This window comes from Leuresthes tenuis, unplaced genomic scaffold (assembly GCF_036924035.1).
Source record: "Leuresthes tenuis unplaced genomic scaffold, fLeuTen1.0.hap1 SCAF_19, whole genome shotgun sequence".
NCBI lineage: Eukaryota > Metazoa > Chordata > Actinopteri > Atheriniformes > Atherinopsidae > Leuresthes > Leuresthes tenuis.
This window is the reverse complement of record NW_027325373.1, coordinates 17,836,934-17,855,449: the sequence shown is the minus strand read 5'-3', so window position 1 is coordinate 17,855,449 and position 18,516 is coordinate 17,836,934. Positions and strand designations below refer to the sequence as shown.

General features: G+C 41.2%; 1 protein-coding gene across 2 annotated transcripts; it reads right to left on the bottom strand.

The window, feature by feature from the left end:
• Window positions 1-248: 248 nt before the first annotated feature.
• sbno1 (strawberry notch homolog 1 (Drosophila)) lies at window positions 249-17,281 on the bottom strand. Of its 2 annotated transcripts, none has more exons than XM_072372180.1 (33): window positions 16,941-17,281; window positions 14,972-15,091; window positions 14,755-14,853; window positions 14,437-14,661; window positions 14,217-14,358; window positions 13,507-13,607; window positions 13,285-13,381; window positions 12,897-13,057; window positions 12,518-12,651; window positions 12,312-12,402; window positions 12,066-12,227; window positions 11,826-11,961; window positions 11,636-11,741; window positions 11,389-11,542; window positions 11,122-11,304; window positions 9,953-10,050; window positions 9,717-9,868; window positions 9,430-9,633; window positions 9,174-9,341; window positions 8,914-9,083; window positions 8,692-8,823; window positions 7,290-7,425; window positions 7,098-7,210; window positions 6,917-6,988; window positions 6,736-6,835; window positions 6,488-6,562; window positions 6,242-6,388; window positions 6,012-6,106; window positions 5,840-5,926; window positions 4,502-4,639; window positions 4,318-4,394; window positions 3,843-4,036; window positions 249-2,479 (listed from the first exon to the last, which is right to left on the bottom strand). In XM_072372180.1, the coding sequence occupies exons 2-33, from the start codon at window positions 15,089-15,091 to the stop codon at window positions 2,337-2,339; spliced, it is 4,212 nt and encodes a 1,403-aa protein (XP_072228281.1). In that variant the 5' UTR covers window positions 16,941-17,281; the 3' UTR covers window positions 249-2,336. The 2 variants fall into 2 exon arrangements, with proteins under 2 accessions (XP_072228281.1, XP_072228282.1); XM_072372181.1 differs by having other exon boundaries at window positions 14,217-14,355.
• Between the last annotated feature and the right edge of the window lie 1,235 nt (window positions 17,282-18,516).

Here is an 18,516-nt window from a genome sequence, read left to right as displayed (position 1 = left end):
AGTACTTATATATAAACTACAAACACTTGAATTATATTGATACACCATCTATTTAATACTATGTTCCTACAACCCTAAAAAAACTTGACTATTTTAGATACAATAATACTATTTAAACGTGTTCCCAATGACAAAACAAAAAATAAATCATTTTAACATGTAAAAATGAAGGAATTTTCTTTTCTGTGATTGTCAAAGACTTAAATCTTTAATATTTTGAGGAAAGGACATAATCTAGACTCATAAAGTAGAAGTATACCAAGCTTTATTGAGCATAGCACTCATTCATGTACAGGTAATGTTGGATTTTTGTACAACTCTTTGTCAGTAGTGCAACTCGTGCATCGATTTGAAAAAACATGAAAAGAAAAAAGTCCTTCAAGTGTTTCAACCTCAGAAGAGCCCATCTGCCGAGACTTGTTTTTTTTTTTTTTTTTTAAAAACAGCATTTAACAGAAGAAAAAAAAAAAAACTAAAATACTATGTGATCACTCAGCAGCTCCTGTACACGACTTCCCAATAGACTAAACGAGAGGTTGGATTTTACAAGGCGCACGTTCAGGTGAAAACACACGACTTGTGATGGGAGGAGCAGAGCAGAACCCTGAACAATGTCCCAAATGGTTGAGATGCGTTTCTGTACAAATAATACACATTTTCTAATGCAGAATACACACTGAGTGGTAACTATTCCCCAGGGTCGAGATGCATTCACCGCCTTCCCAAAAGAAACAAAAACAAAGAAAAACACGTCCTCGCCGTCGGGACAGTCCAGGTCGCCGACCTTTGGTCCGTCCCTTTCAGTGCAGATTTCGTATGAATGCTAATACAGGACTGAAGAGGTGCACGACACAGAAGCAAATTTTTACTAGATTTGTCTGGAACAAGTAAAGTGAAGCTGAACACATTACAGAGCAGATGCTGGAGGAGAGTTCTGCATCATGCATGTCAGATATGCTGCAAGATTTTCCTCATTTTGGGTCTTTTTATTATGATTTTTCACAAGTTAACCCCTGAGCAGATCATTAGAAAAGAAAAGAAAAACAGATGCTGACAGCTCTGAAACCTCAGAGAGATGCAGCCGTCAGGTTTGTCAAGAGTCCTTTTTGGCCGATTTATTCTGACGGGTTAATTCAACACAAAGTCTAAATAAATACCAAACAAAACGTCGATTTTTCTAATGGACTGGAAACGAGGAGTGGTGCTTCTTAAAGGTTCAGGGAACACAACGCTTCAGCAGTTATAAGCTTTAAAAACAACATTCGTGTTGTATCTTTTACTGTTAAGTAACTTATGTGGATGTTGCTTTATATTAACATTAAATGACTGAGAATATAAAGAAGCAACTGTACTAAGAAAACGCCTTTTAAGGAGCAGTTTAACATGTTGACTTCTTAACATTTGCTCACATATCCTCGTGTCTCAAACCATCCATTCAATGCCTTCATATGGCTTATAAATGCTAAACTCAGCTGCAACTCCAGCCGAAAGTTTCCTTAAATCAGTGTCGTTTCCTGGTTTTCATGCACTTTAAATAAAAAAATATCACATGACGTCTGACAGCATATCACTGAATCTCTCCGTGTTAGTGCTTTGTTTCGGCGCCTGAATGCAGCAGTTACATTTACTGACACAAAGGCACGTTTGACAAACTCCTGGCTGACAAAGAGGAAAAATCAAACGGATAACAGCGAAACAAACTGGTCTGATTTAGATGCAGGTGGATACCGACGATGAAGTTTTGGTCTTTGTTGATGGAAACACAAACTGGGCGAGTCTCTAAAGAAATGATTTTCACTGCAGTAGTGCTGGATAACATCTGATATGAGTTTTTTTGTCATATATTAACACGAGATTGTTGTCGGGCATTAAATGCCTGACTGATGACTCCTCAGACCTCGAAAGACTTAGTGGTTTTGATCCATCCACCTTTAGCCTGGACCCAGAAGGTCTTTGCCTCACACTCAGTCTGGATAAAAATGGCTCTTAGCATGGGTGGGAGTGGAAACTTTGAATCAACGTGCCCTCTTGGTTCAAACCATGTCTCAATAACATATCACAACCCTCACTCTGAATGTCAGAGGACAGGTGTGTCACCTGCCAGATGTCGAGGTGAAAACAAGAACATCTGGAGTTTAGAGCTTTAAATAAATTCGCTGTACAGCCACTGTTGAGATCCACGAGTCCCCACAGCTTGGTGCCACTCCTCTGAGCCTCAGGGATGACGGAGGGGTGGGGAACAGCGGTCTTGCAGCGCAAAGAGACGTTGATGGAGCCAGGTCCCGTCGGAGCTGGACGGGGGCTCATCGGGCGGAGCTGGCGCTGAGGACGCCACACTATGTGTTGGGTGTGTGACTGAGACTCTGAGGGTGGAGCTGCTGCCTCTTCTGCTGCTCCTGCACAGCCAGCTGCTGGCACTGATCTGACGTTGAGAGCTTGTTAATCAACGGAGACACGCAGTTTGCTGGAATGATCAGTCCTGTGAGAGAATCAAAGGGTTTGGTTTTCACGTTAATCACATCAATGCAGGCTGCTCTCGGTCTGTTCGTCTCAACAGTTTGGGAACAAAAAGAAAAACAGTTTCACACCTCTCATGATGACATTAACGGTACTTTTCTCACCACATGCCCAGGAGCCACTACGCCATCTTAAAAGTTCAATCATTTATAAGCAGATAGTTCCAGAATAATATGCTTTGTTTCTCTCCCTGCAGAGCTGACGAGTTGCTGCTGTAGCGATCCTTAATACTAGAGCCAGTTTTAAGCTGTTTTTTTTTTTTTTTTTCCCCCTCACAGATAACCACATCATTACATCTTAAACACATGTTTGATCTTCCCTCTGATGTTCACAGAGCGGGGAGACAGTTAAAGTGAACAAAACCAACATATTGAAGTGTTTGTCTCATTTTCTAGGTCTGGTCAAACTGTCAAATTTGTTTAGGAACCTTCCTGAGTGAAAAGAACAGGAAGTATCCGAGTAGCAGCCACAATAAGAGCTGTTTGAGCTTCAATGCTCCCTTATTATTTCCTTAAACACCATCCTTCATACGAGGAGGCAGGGCATTCTGTCCCATAATTCCTTGCGGCAGCCATACAAACTGTGATCCATGTGGACAAATAAATGAACAGGAGGGTGTTTCTGAGCAGCCTGTGACAACACTGTTCCATGGAACATAATCATGAGATTGCGACAGAAATAGCATCTAAAGTACTTTTTGTAGAACATTTACTCAGACCCACGTCACAGCTGAGTGTCTTTTTTCGTTTCCTTCCAACGACCTCTAACTCCATCAAGTTTGTCCACAAGATCAAGGAAAAGCTTTTAGGAGAAGACTGATTTTTGCTGACAATTCGACTGGACTCCGTTTCAAACAGTTAGTTTGTCAACGCTTTCTTCTAACCAATACATATGACCAGTGATAATAAATAAAGCTTTAAACTGTTTAAAAATTCAGCCTCAAACCACGTCTGAGTGCTGCACATTGGGTTCACGTCCGTATTGAAGCTCAGTCTTTTGTTATGGTTCTCTTGAATTCAGCAGACTAAATGCTGGCCCGAGTCTGGATTTTCATTTATTTATTTAGTTTTTAATTTTAATTTTTTTTTATATATAAACATGGTGGTCACAAGATTTTAACTGTCTCGATTCATATCCATAACCTCACCCCTGACATACGTGGTTCTTTGCTCCGAGCAACCAAAGAGTGGTGAAAACACGCTTTCAGAAGACGAAAGCATGTGAGAACTTTAGGTCTGCAATCATGAGCAAAAAGAAGACGATTCTGGGCTGAAAGGATCTTAAAAAGTGTCATCATCCGTTCAGAAAGCAGCACTAAAACTCACCAACAATCCTCTGTCCATCTTCTGTTCTGAGGCGGACAATCTGCACCTTTACGTTGGTTCCACTGACCGGGGTCAGCACTTCTTCCAGCTCGTTCCACACGCTGAGCACCGAGCCGCACAGAACGTAGTACGTCCGACACCGAAGGCCCACTTCACACTGCAGACCCACCGAAGCTTTCTTACAGTTCCCACGCCTGCAGGCAGAGTAAGACAGATTACCAGCAGAGCCACACAAGACTGGAACACGTTCAAAAGTTAGTTCTACCAAATTAAGTCACCGTGGACAAACTGATCAATACTTTAAATGACCTCCTCCGTCTCTGGCTTTAACCTCTTTTTGTTCTCCGAGAAGCTTTAAAGCTTAATGAGTTGCAAAAGAACAGTTGAATTTCTAAGCACACGTTTGGTTTGTTAGAGACAGGAGCTTCACAATATCGTGAAATATGAGACACAGGAAACACTGAAGCGCACGCACCAAAACGCATGGGAGCATATTTTTGCAGACGAGTTGTACTGGTCGGTCCAGTGCTGTTTGGCGTCTTCTGACAAGACCTGAGAATACATTTTAAAAAATGTAAAAAAAAACAGATGAAATTCTTAATCTTGACATTTTCAGACCTCCTCTTGAGGTGGGTTTGAATCAAAGACAGACTTGTGACCTTTTTAAACTTCTTCTTGATGTCGGCGTACGTCTCCAGTTTGACTTGTCTGCTGGTGTTCGGCCTGTACACCAGGAACAGCCTCTTCTTAGTGTTCACCTCTTTGACCAGTATGGCTGTTTTCTTGTTGTTTCTCATCTGAAACAGATGAAAAAAACAAAGATGCAATGTAAATGAAGGGTTAAAAGATGAGTTTATTCGTCCTGGTTAAGGAACAGCACATCATGCTCGGTCCTGTTCATTCAAACAACAAGAAGAATCTCTTTTGTGACGCCCAGAAAAAGTAGACCGAAGCTCTTAAACTGAAAGAAAACACCAATTCAGACTGAGCCATATCAGCTGGAGGAGTTTAGACTGACTGAGGATAGATTCATTCATCCATTTTATCCTGTTGAATGTTACACCTTTAAGGAGCAAATCTCATCACAGACATGAAGATGTTTAAGACTCCGTCTGAGGAGGTGGTGCAGAATTAAATGGATCTACAGTTAAAACGATTTTGTTTAAGAAGAGATCTGTTGATCAGTGATCGGGAAAATGTAAAATATGAGTACCAGCTGTGCACATGTGCTTAAGTCACATTGTGAAATGTCAAGCAGGGAAAATCTATTTAAACTCGTCATGCCACAAGAACTCGACGGTTCTCAGTTTCCATGACTAATCTCCAGAAGATGTCCGTCTTAAAGCGGAACAAACTCAAATTTTAGGGCTCTGAGGCGCAGATTTTCTCAGACTTTTTCACAAAACAGGTTGTTGTTGGCATGTTACACGCAGCTTTGAGCTAATTTTTCATCCTTCCTCAGAGAAAAGGACAAGGAGCTGGAGACCCTCCTCTCTAAAGAAGCCCACATTAAAAACACTGTATTGTGTTTATTTAACCAAGAGTTGGTTAAATAGGTTGGGTTTAGCACTAGTTGCTACCCAAATGAGGAGATTTGTGTAATAAAAACACAATTTTGAAGCTTTAAAGTACCAATAGCTCAACTTTGAAGCAGATTGTGAAGCCGTTGGTAGAAAGGCTCACCGGTATCTTCATTGTTTAAGGTCATTTTAACTTTGATGGCACCATAAAGACTGTTTGGTGTCACAGTCAAACATCTCAAAGAGATAAGAGCTTCTTAAACTCTTGTTAAATGGTCGAGTCGTCTGATTGGCGAGCAGCAAATTTTCAGCACTTAGCCAAATTCATTTTAAATCATGACTCCTCTCCTTTTGTTCAGTGATTTTTGGCTTCTTCTATCCGGACAAAAGGTTTTTAGTCCCCGACTGCTGAACAAATCTACCTACGGGTAGAAATAAAGTAACCTGAACTGATCTGAAGTCTGTTTTGACACATACCTGCACATAAAAGCCATCGTCTGGTCCGTTCTGTTCCGCCCACGCATGCGTGGCTTCCTCCCACGACATCCCCCTCTCTACACCGACCTGAGGCGAGACACACGGATACAACGTCAGGTGATGAAGCTCTGATCCACTCATCTGAAGGCCAAATAAATACACGCAGACTTACAGTGTGGAGCTCCACGTGTCCCGATGTGGTGTAACCTGGTGTTAAGAACTTCCTGCAGTCCAACTTCTTCACCTTCTCGTCACCAGAGCCGAGGTCTAAAACCAGACGAGACATTTTTAAGTAACTGATGCATTTAAGGTCAAATGTAGCACAGAAATCCAACTCAAAACAAAAGCACTGAGCAGTTTGTCGCCGTTGAAGTTTAGCTGGAGTGTTTTGGTCCTGCTTACCCAGAATGCCCATGTCATATCTGCCGTTCTTCTTTGCTTCCTGAATCACTGCTGCCAGTGTGTCCGAAAAGTACTGGAACAATGCATTCTGCTGATGGACCTCCATGCCCAAAATACGGTTGAGGAACTTCCCCATGTTGTTGTAGTCTGTCGCAGTAACAAAATAACAGATTTGTTAAATATTTCTGCACATAAATCACGCGTCTCCTCTGAGTTGCTGCAATGTCATCCACAGTTTCAAATCACCTTTGTCCAGCGACAGCATGCCAGATCTGTCCTCGACATTTATGAGGCCCACACCTATCAATCCACTCTGAATCTCTGCAGAAGAAGAGCACAGTTAACATTTAGAGTCACAGATAAAGCTTCATTTAATAAAGGAAATAAGTGACAGAGTAAACACACAAAGTTCCACTGGGGAAGAAGTAAAACTGAAGCCAGACTAAATGAGAAATCAATTCCTGTCTGTGCTTGGTGAAGGATATGAGTCATACCTTTAAAGAAATCCCCTTTAAAGTCAGAGGGCGGAGACACCAAGGGAGCGTCAAGCTTTACAATGGACTTCATCACTATTTCCAGGGCATTTCTGCCATACTGCAGCGGAGACAAACATGAGTGAGTTGCTGGCAAACAAACAACAAGACCTTCTCTAAGTCAAATGCTCGATGTGCGTACTTTGTTGTCAAAATTAAACCTGCTGAGATCTCGAGTTTCTGTCGCTCTTCTGTCTCCGTGAGTAAGTGCACCCTGTCACAGAGGACGACACAGGCTCTCAGTGTTTGGTGTAAATGATTAACTTATGTTAAATACATTTTGCCAGAGCAAGATGAGTCATAAATAAATCAGAAATCCCCACCAGGCTCTCTAATCTTTTGGCGACGATAGATGCAAATCTCTGCTCTCCTGCCAGCTCCGATATGAGGAAGACATATTCTGGAGCTGTGACCTGGTTTGAGCGATGTGTTCTCCCTGCAACAGAGGTTTTAATTTAAACTAAAACTCAGCTGTGAGGGGAAGAAGGGCCTAAAAAGGGTTATGAGCTACTGACCGAACTGCTGTATTGCTCTGTCTGCGCTCCACGGCAGTTCCAGCGTCATGTGGACTCTTCTTCTCTGGTTCTTCACTCGTCGATCGGCCTGCAGGGAAATACCTGAGCTGGCAGCTTCTGAGATGATGGCTATGTTCTGGTTGAAGAGAAAGACAACTTCACATAAGGTTTCACAAAAAAAAAAAACCTGAAATCTGTGGCTGAGATTTCTGCAACATGTATGCCAGTGCTGTTAAATGTTTTTAATCTACCAAAACCAAATGGAATCACTTAACTGGTTTAGATGCAAATAAGAAAAGGTGACGGTTAAATGACAATCTGCTCACTTGAGGTAGGTTTTTTTCATTTCAGTGAAGACTTCATGTACAATAAGGACGAATGGAAAGAGCCATGTGCTGTGACTCATCAGCCGTTTCTGGTCTAAGCTACCAAACAAAGTCACATGACTAACCAGCATATCACAGAGATGAAAGTAATTCCTCAATAACAGCCCTCTCCATTGTTGTTTGCACTGTAGCCGTTTTAATTGTTTCCAGCTCTGACAACTGCTACTTCTGTGGTGTCAGCAAAAATATGAACCAAACATCCTACACCGCCACCCCCTGGTGGCAGCTTGGTTTACTCGCCTCAATAAATCAAATTAATAAAAAAAAAAAAAAAAAAGTGGGGGAAAAAAGCTCCAGATCTGATTCAATACGCATTGGGAACCACACTCAAGTTAACCTGGGTACACAGCCCAGTTTCACACCGCTGCTTAAAGCCAAAAGTGTTGAGTCAGGTAGAAAGACAAAATGTGGATGTGTGTGAGAGTCCAGGGACTTTATTCCAACAAACCTTTGTTCTGTTAAATGCAAAAAAAATCAAACAACAATGCTTGGTGTAAAACAGTGTAACAGGATATGAAGCCATCTCTCCAGATCTTGATTAGGACCCTGGTTCCACCACAGGACACACAGGTAAAGATACAAAGCCTTAAAAAAAAGTTTCCAGCTCCTCAAGGAAAGATTTTTAGATGTCAGCAATACTAAAGAAAGCTTGGCTCAGACAACTGATGCAACACAGATGAAAAGACAAATAATGACAAGAGTTAAAAGCTTGAACTGCCTCTACTCTGCATCTGGCACAATAAACCGGTTTAAAAGCAGATTCTTTACTTGTATTTTCAATTACTTCTGTCCAGATGTGTAAAATGCTGCCTCATGGTACTGTGAGCTGCTGTGTGGCGTTTTCATGTTCCTCCAAACTCATGGACCTGTTACTCACACCAGACTTGTTGTTTGATAATTTGTACTTTATAATCCAAAGCTGAAACATGCTTTTACCACCACAGCACCTTCACATTTTTAAATGAAGTTTAATGGCACCCACACGACTAAAGCACCATATTTCTATGTGCTTTTACCTTCTCTCCATCCATGAACCTCTGCTTTTCTGTGAGATTGAGGATTTCCACCGGGACATCCAGCTCAGAGCGAGACTCGTACGTGATGCTGCCGTCGTCGTTACTGACCACACGGCCTTTACGGCCCGTCATCTGAAGCACAGAGATGGAGCAGAACAGTTGAGACGCAGCTTTAAAAACATAGAAACAACACAGGTTCCTTGGAGCCACATTTTTAAATACCTCAGCTACGTTTTCAGGCCCTCCCAGTTCATCGATGAGCTCATCCAGAGTGTTGGGTGGCAGATACTCAGCCAGGCGCTCCAGACCTTCCAGCAGGTCTTTCTTCATTTTCTGGGCATGTTCCACTGCGTCCTGACTTGTTTGACAGCTATCCTGACTTTCTGCCTTGACTTATGAACACAAATCAAGGCGTTCAGTAACCCTCATAGGGCTAAATCAGGACATTAGAACTTTGCTGTGTCATGCTGCAACATGCTCACCTGTGGCAGGTGCGTTGGGGGGGTTAACCGAGGCAGTGAAAGCGGGCCTGGAGGAGCCCAGCCCCGAGGCTAACAAGGCACTTTGAATAGAGTCTGGATCAATACTCCTTTTCTTTTTCTTCTTCTTCTCTTTACCTTTCTTTGGTTCCTTTCTGATAAGCCATGGATCTAAGAGGAGAACGAAGGGTTACCGTGTGAACTGAGTTTCTTTTTAAAATGTCTTCTTTCAACATTCACAGCCTCTTGCTGAGCTCACCGTCTTCCTCGTCGTCATCGGACTCGTCTCTGAATGGGTTGAAATCGTCATCTTCATCTGCTGAGCTGACGGATTTGAAGCTGTCATCGCTGTCTTTACCAGATTCTCCGTCGGACCCCTCAGACTCGCTCTCCTCTGAACTCGTACCTGACAGACCGCCGTGCTTGCGAGGCCTCTTCTTCTGCTGCTTTTTGACCTCTAAACCTGGAGAGAATACCGGAGAATTACAGGGAAGCTGCAGAAAGTACAATTTCCTATCAGAAGAGGGAGATTTCGGTTTGCATTACCTTTCCTCTTCTTTCCCTTCTGTTCAGGCTCTGCTGCAGCGTCACTGGGGGAGGGCGTTTTCTTAGCCGAGAGGTCGATACCCAGCAGGCTGTAAAGCTTCTGTCTATCTGGAGCTGGAAAGTGCTTCTCAATCAGGGACTGCAGTACACCTCTGCAATAAAAACATTTTATTGCAATGACTCACAGATACAATGTTTACACTGCTTGAGGAACGCAGTTTTTAGTTGATTCGTACTTTGCCGTTGACACAAAGTCGTTGAGTTCTCCGCCTCCTTCCTCTAAGGCCTCCAGTGTTCTTGCTTCACCAGTCGACTGAAGACCAATCACCACACACTGCACAGGAAGTAGACGGTCAGCATATTGAAAATAAATAAATAATTAATTTAAAAATAAATTAATTAATTTAAAAAAAAAAAAAACAGAGGTTTATTGGTGAATAGATTTATTTTTTTTAAATTCTAAAAGATTTTTTTGCTGTCGTTGCAGACACTTAAAAAAAAAAAAGAAAATAAACAATGCACCGTCAAACTCGTGTTCGGCTGAATTCGAGGTCTTTTCACATGTACAGTTGTAGAAGTGAGGCGAGGAAACTTCAGCTAAATACTTTAACTTGTGATCTGGGGTCTGAAGTTTTCAGCATGTTAACAAACCACGACTGTCTCAAGGTATAAATGTCCAACATATCTTTCGCAGCAAGTATGGCAACTGCATCTGTAATCTCTTTCCACCGAGTGAGTCCCCTTCATCATACAGATACACTGAAAAGGATTCCACTAACGTCCCCTGCTTCATACGTGGTCTTTTACGTCTCGTAGTGACATTTCTCTCTCTCGGCTAGACGCCTCTTTGTCCAACATGCTAAAACAAATTAGCAGTGCTGCTGCCATTAGCTGCAAGAACCTTTGAACAAACCTTGCAATAGACCGTGGTTTGTTACAGCTCAGACTAGAAGACACCAGGCCTTGGTAAGTAAAGCTCAGTAAAGCTGAGCTCAGAGGAAAGTTAAAGAGAAAAAAAGATTTTCTTTAAAAAGAAAATCTCCTACACCACAAAATCGTTTTTTTTTTTTTTTTACCAGCCCTATTAACAACATTATTTCTGAGCTCACTGCATCTTTTCTGCTCACCATGGACAGATGATGCGCTACGACTAAAAAACAACAACCAAAAAAAAAAAAACAGAGGACATAACGAAGACAAAGGAAAACTTCATGTCTTTTTAAAAACATTGAACTCTTAATTCATTTTCTCCCCTCAGGTTCGCCACACGTGGCATTTCCTGATAAAGCTCTGAAGGAAACGGTGACCGTGTGTCTGATAGATCTCTGCGGACACACTGCAATACACAGAGTATTTGGGGGGGTGGGGGGTGATCAACTGCGACAGCAGCCAGAAGAAGTCCTACCTTTCCATTCTGAACTTCTTCTCTTGCCAACTGGACCACTCGGCGGACTTTGGAGGCAATGCAGAGATATTTAAAGAACCTTTGGTGGGCGGACCAGAACTGACCCCACATGGACTTCTTCATGCGCTGCTCTGCTTCCATGAGGTTCGCAGCCTGCTGGAACTTCTCACGCGCACTCACCCACTGAGAAAAGCAGGGGACGGTAATGATGAAGTCAATAATCTAAGAATGAAAGTAACGAGCTGAAAATGCATTTCATATGCTCACCAGCCTCACAGACTTGTTGTACATGCCGATGTATTGCTGAGTCAGGGGAACCTCCTCGATCTTGAATGTCACACCTGTAAAACTCAACTGTCTTGCGATGTACATGCCTCTGAGCTTCATGTCCATGGCTACTATCTCCATTGCGCCAACGCCCCTGAAATTGAAGGGAGAATTATCAACAAAGATGTTTGAAAAGCCTTTTAAATCTATGAATGCTGGTTTTTCTGAGAGATTTGCTGAAACTTACCGGCGCTCCACAGCTTGGATGAAGTTTCCAAATTCTCTGAAGGGTGTTTTATGGCCCCATATTCCCAGCCGGTTCATATACGCCATATTTCGTGGTTCAGAGGCACCTGGATGATAAAGAATCTCATGTTTGAGCAGATTTAACTTCACCCTCATTGAGGCTGCCAGTCTGCGTGGATACTTGTACGAACCTGTAGCACTTGCATACACAACTCGAGCTTTGGGGAGTTTGTTCTGAAGCTCCAACACCGCCAGCCCAGTTTTTGTAGGTTTGGAGGAGCCGATGGGACAAACATTTTTGGCTTTATGACACTCATCATAGACAATCTAAAGGCATTTGGTTAAGGAACATCACAAGCTTTTCTAATTAAACATAACATTTCCATTTTAAAACGCAACTGTGCCTTTAAGAACCTTCTCCAAAAGGATACAACTCCATCAAAGTCCTCCCCACACCAGTGCAGAAGCTGCTGAAATCTGGTCTTGTACTTCCCTCCTGATTGGCTCTCTCCTATCAGGGACGAGTAGGTGGCGAAGATCACACCTTTCTTCACGCTCCCATTGTGTTTCGAAGAGATTTTGCCATATTTGAACTGAAAATATTGAAGTGTAAAATAAATCTTTTCAGCAAGTATACTTCAGTTTGTCCTCGCCTACCCAGCATTTCAATTTTTTACCTTGTTCAGTGAATGAACCTGGATATTCTTGGCTCCAATATCCCTCAAATCCCTTTCAGCATCGTATTTCAAATCATTAGAGACACTAAACCTAAACAGAAGATAAAAATATAAAAAGGAAGGAAAATGTTATGTTTTAGTTAAAGTAAATGTTGATGAATAAAAGCTGTAATCGTCAGCGTATAAAGATTTTTAGAGTTATTTACCAAAGTGATCTCTTTCTGCCCAAAAGATAATTCTCATAAATGATCCCTGCTATAGTCCGGCCTTTCCCCACGCCGGCTCCATCACCAATCAAGTAGGCAGCTCGATCACCGCTGGGGAGGAACGTCTCGTGTTGCTGTGGCACATTGAGAGAAATGCACGTTAAATACTGAAAGGTGTAGCCTTATTCTGAATTCATTTAAAATGCATACTTTAGACATTCAATTGTTTACTTTTAATGGTACTTAGAAGTAAATAAGATCCAGGAGAGATAAATAACTACAGAACTGTGCAGGGCAGCAACTGCTTAATCTAAACCAATATCCGAAGGAGAGGAAATAAGAATTTGAATTAATAGCTGATGGCATGAACTCTGCTTACCTGAGCTGCATATGTGATCGCTTCCAGCTGCAGTGCGGACAAGCAGCCACGATCAATGACTTCCTCTGGGATGGACAGTCTGTACCACACATCTGGAGGACTCACACTGGACAGAGAACTGGTCTCCACCACTGGATCTGGATGTCTCAGGCCAACCTTTACTGCAGCGACAAACTCACACGGTCAGTGGATCTATCCACGTATAGCAACGTAATATAATTCTTTATCATGAATTTATTTCAATCCTCCTGTCATCAAATGCAGTTTTAGGTTTAAAAAAAATAAAATATATATATATATATATATAAAATAATTAGAATATTCTGAACAAGGCTAGTTATAGCAAATTCACACGTTTGACCTCCACTAACACAGCAGTCATGCTTACATTTCATTGGCATGTATTCTGCATAAGTCTCTGCATGACCCAGTTCATCTTCCTCTTCCTCCTCAGGTTCATCGTCCTCTTTCAGCCCCGGAGGTTTCTGTTCGCACAAATTTAACATTCAATTCAACATTCATCTGCTTTCAAGGATATCTCACAGAAAACTAAACACCACTAAAGCAACAAAGACATTCAGCAGATCATTGTTACAGAAATTATACTAACCAGGGAGTGTGTGAAGTTTTGTAACTTAATGTCATCTTTAATCCAGATCCTGGTGGTATCTTTACCCAAAACTTCTTTCTTGATTCCATTGTTCATATCACCTGAAACACCAACAGACACCAAAGCTGTGAGTTATGAGCCGGCCAATCGTGGATCTTGACAAACATTTCCACTGTTAACCTCCCCATTCACATACAGCTACTGAGCTAGCGGGACCCTTACAATACAGTACAAAAACAAAACCAATCATGCAAAAACCAGCATGGTGTCAGTGGAGTCAACTTCCTGTTCCTTCTCTTGTACTTCCATGAATACTGTGATCAACACATTCAATGGCGGCAACTCAGGCTTTAAAGATGTTATTAATTTATTTTTAAACCGTTGCTGCTTTAACCAATTATCAAAAGTAAATTACTGTCAACTGCAGCCCTAAAAACAATATATTCTAAGAGTATCACAGATTAATCACAAACACAGACAGATGGATGACTTTATCTCCTTAAAAAAAGAAACTAATCTATATCAAATACTTCAGGCTTTTGTGGAAACCACATTCAGGAATATTAACCAGCAACAGCAGACTAAAGTTAACTAAAGAAAACCATATCTAATAACTGAAATTGCTGCTTTTTGACAAGTGCAGACAGTTCAAGTCACAAATATATCAAAGTGTAATAGCATTGCTCTGTTTGCACATTTAAATCCGTTACCTGGACCAGTGGCTGTTGCAGTTGCTACAGGTGGAGCGATATCTGATGGGGGCTTTAACTTCATGAGCTCCATTAGGCTGTTGCCCTTTAGAATTGTGCTCTTCACACTGCCGGTCCGAAGAAGGTCTTTCAACTGAATCTGCTGAGAGAATAAATATTTGTTCAACAGAAGAATTTCCTGTGAAATTATGCCGAGATGTCCTCAACTCCTAAAACCTACCTGATCTTTGTTAGAAGGCACTACTGTGGAGACTGAGGGAGGAACACCTGTGGACGAGGGCGTTGAATCTCGTAGTGCTGAATTAGCCACATGGACCACCTTGGTGACAGTTATGGTATGTTTGATTGGGTTGGTAACTGACTGTTTGGTCACCGTAGCTCCTAGCGATGGCAACTGATTCAGTTGATTTAAGACAAACGTGGTGGTTGATGGCTGAGGTTTATGCTGCATTACAGAACAACAACGAGGGAGTGGACAAGGTTCAAATAATACCTCCAAAAAAAACTTTCTGACTTAAATAATACTCTGTCATCTCACCCTGATTGTAACAATGGGGACTGCAGTTGGAGGCTCGGGTCGAACAACCTCCACTGAATCTGCTCCCACACCAACATCCAGGGCACTGATGGAGATAGACTGGAAAAGGGTCAGAAATAAAACATTACAGCAACGGATATAGAGGAAAAAAAGACAAAAAAAAAAAAAAATCATATTTTCCATTCAAACGAAACAAACAAAGTAAGGATCGTCTTACTTGCTGGGTTGTCGAGGGCTGTGTAACATCCTGAGAATCAACATCTAACAAACCAATATCGTTTGGGCAAATTCCACTCTCACTTAGAGCAGCGAGAAGTAAATCCTGTCCGGGATCCATCTGCCAGACAAATAAATACATGTACAGCGTTTACATTTTTAAAATGGATAATAATCAAATCAATCCAAGCATTTAGATGTGAAAGAGCTTGTGGATTAATTGACTGGCAGTAAGATGCAGCTTTTCAAATGTTCAGATTTGTGGCTTTAGTGTCAAATTAGACTGTAAAATTAATCCTTCTAATAACAAGCCATTTAAAAGCCTCAGGTTTCAGACTCCATGGATGTAAATTTAAATCACACTGCTGGCTTTCTCTCACATAAGGACACTTTAAGTCTAAAGTATTCCATCAAATATTGTCAGAGAAAGTAATCCCTACATCAGTAGTCAACCACATGTCACTAAAATCCAGAAACTCAAAGACCATAATAAGTCCCAATAATCATAAATACTTTTTAAGGAGTCAGCTGCTACTTAGCACAGAAACCCAACACATAAGGACAAGTACAATAAAATAAAATCTAAATATAACAGAAGATAAACTAAAATATCCACATGTGTAACACGTGTGATATCAAACGAGTCACAAACGAATCAAAAGACTGGTTTCAAACGACAAATTAAACTTATCGAAGTTCAGTAATACGTCCAAACCTGTCGTACAACTTTAAAAAAAACATTACAGGTTGTTTCGGATTAATTGACGTAAAATAAAGAAATCTAGCTAGCGCTCAATGAACCAGACTGCAAACCGAGAGGAGTGAAAAGCCTAAAATGAGAAACGGTGACTCACGATGTCTCAGTTAGCTCCGTTGTTGTAGTAACAGTGTGATAATGAAAGTTACTCGTCCATTACTGCGACGTTTACCCAACATTCAGGTCTAAGACTGCTTTCAAAGTGACCCAAAACAAGACACGTGTTTGCAGTGCCCTGCCTTCAACTTCCTGCTCTCTCTGAATCAACCTAGCTAGCTCCCGACTTCTAGTTGGCTGTTATATAATATTTACTTAGGCAGTACCAACAGTGTGAGTTTGTCCCAAATATCTTGCCCGAAGATGCCGTTTAGCATACACTAGTTAACCTTTGTCTTTCACATTGTCACACCAGCTAAACTGGCCTGGTTAGAGCAGGGTGACACAGCTAAGCTGTGCTAGCATGCACACTATCCGAAAAATACACATACAGAGCCAAAATACTTTCACGTCCATGTCAGTGACAAGTCAGATAAGTAAAATATCTGCAAATAAACAGCAGCAACACTCGTCATAAATACACCTCAAAGCCGTTATGGCTCAATGTTATTGACCGTAACCACGGAGAGTGCTTCATGTCAGACCCTTTTATTCCGATGTGGCCGTCTCGCTAATGGTAACGTTGATCAGTTATTGCAAAACACATGCTTTTATTTTTTTTCCTCAGAGTTGGTTTTGAAATGTTAAATATCCATTCGTTAACATAAATAACACCGGATCAGTGTTTACAGGTAGCTTAGTGTATACGCGCTGCTGAAAGTTGATAACGAGTTGTTGATTAAATGACGTTAGCAAAAATATTCAGCAGTAACACTGAGCTAAAATAATAAATAAACAAAATAAGATACCTAATTCTGTTTCAAGCAGTGTCCTTCGTAGCCAACTCCAATGCGGTTGGTTTCGGCAGCTACGACTTGATCAGTGAGCTAACGACCCCTGTCGTTGTAACGTTATTAACGGTTTCTCACGCGCACTGTACCGTTTATGCTGCTAGCTAACGTTAGCCACTAAGAGAAGACGAGTTCAACTGACTCAAAACCCACAACTTGCAATTTATCCTTCAAACATAACAAAGCAACAACAATTGAGAGTTTAAGACGACTAAAAGACTGTGCTGAGACCAAACAGCCCAGCTCCCACGATGATGTGAACTTACTTGGCTACAGGACGGCCGCTGCGGCTAGCGGTACAGTGGCGCTCAGCAGTTCAGGGATTGTTGTCCTCTTGGTTCCTCCGCGCTCACGCCATCTTTTTATCAAACGCTCCGCCGCATGCTGGTCACGTGACGTGCAGGCCGACAGCGGCTGTTTTCGCAGTCAAACTCCTCGAGCAGAGTCGCTGAAAGCGGGGTTTTGAGCGGCCGCGGGGCGTCCATCGACGACGGTAAACCGATAAAAGCGAGAGATTGAGCATTTCTAAAACATTGGCACAAACGACAAACATAGCAGAGTCAGCGAGCTAATACGACGTCACGTGACTCTAACAGGTCTAATAGGAAGTGACGATAGATAGCTATTCTTCTTCTTCTCCCTCTTCCTCATTTTTCCGTCCCTTCTTCCCTTTAAATCATTTGTTTTACTTTTGTGTCAAAAAATAATTAATTGTTGGATTTACTTGTGATCTCTACTTTTAGCTCCCCCGATATATTTAATTGTGTCATCATTTTTTCCTATAAGTAAACCAACTGGTTTATGACAAATGCTTATTAATTCAAGTCTGTTGTTACTTGTATTACTGTTACTACTAATCAAAATGTTGTATCAGGATGTAACCAGTGTAAATCTAAGAATTATTTCTTTGATTGAGCCCTCCATGAAGTGAAAATGTAATAAAATATTTCATATTATTTTCTGGTCAAGTGTTTCATGCATTCTTAAGATATATCTTTTTCACAGTTGCAGCAATAGATTATTATACTTAACAAAACTGTATAACTTTATTCTTGTTCACAGTTGAATAAATGCTGAACCTGGTTATCATTTACCACTAATAAACTTGCCACAATCCTTTGGTAATGTAGAATGTCAGAAGGGGTGATGTCCTTTCAACAATGAAGTTCAAAAGTGAAATTACATATTTATGTCATTAGAAATTTCATAAAGTCTTTAGATAAGTTGATCTCATGCTATATTTTATGCAAACAACAAATATCACTGAATAAACTGGGTGAGTACAATGACATGCAATTTATCAATTTATTTTATTTATGATTTTTGCCAGTAAAAGTAAGTGAGTGTAGTGATCTATTGAAAAACATGGAAACATAAATGGAAATACCGCATATATGGAGAAAAAATAAGTTTGAATAATTGTAGATCTTGAAGACCAACTACAGCTGCCACAACTTCTCTCGGAAGTCAAGGAGACTTCCAAAGTGAAGGACAGGGACATCAGAGTAGCATGTTTGCTGATGCATGCTGCTTTTAGAGCTCAACTTTAACAAATAATCGGCCAGCAAAGAAGCAGGAATTGCTTCATGAACGGAAAACCAAAAGCCATTGTGTGTAACTGTACTTTTCAGATTGATGTATATGTTTAAAACTTCAAAATATGATGGTTAACTGTCAGGTTTAACTGATGCTGAGCAGGGGAAAGAATACACAGTTCAAATGGCATTTTCTGCCATTTGTTCTCCAACACTTGTGAGTTTTGAAAGGGAAGGAGACATGTAAACACAAAGCAAGAAGGTCACTGGCTTGATTCCTGGTTGGGTTCTTTCTGTTTGCATGTCA

Bases quoted from the DNA above. Each gene is read 5' to 3' on its own strand.
- sbno1 (XM_072372180.1), bottom strand. From the start codon at position 15,091: ATGGATCCCGGACAGGATTTACTTCTCGCTGCTCTAAGTGAGAGTGGA. The intron at 12,403-12,517 runs GTAAATAACTCT...TCTTCTGTTTAG, and splicing joins GGCAGAAAGAGATCACTTTG to GTTTAGTGTCTCTAATGATT. The intron at 9,342-9,429 runs GTGAGCTCAGCA...TTCTCCTCTTAG, and splicing joins CGATGACGACGAGGAAGACG to ATCCATGGCTTATCAGAAAG.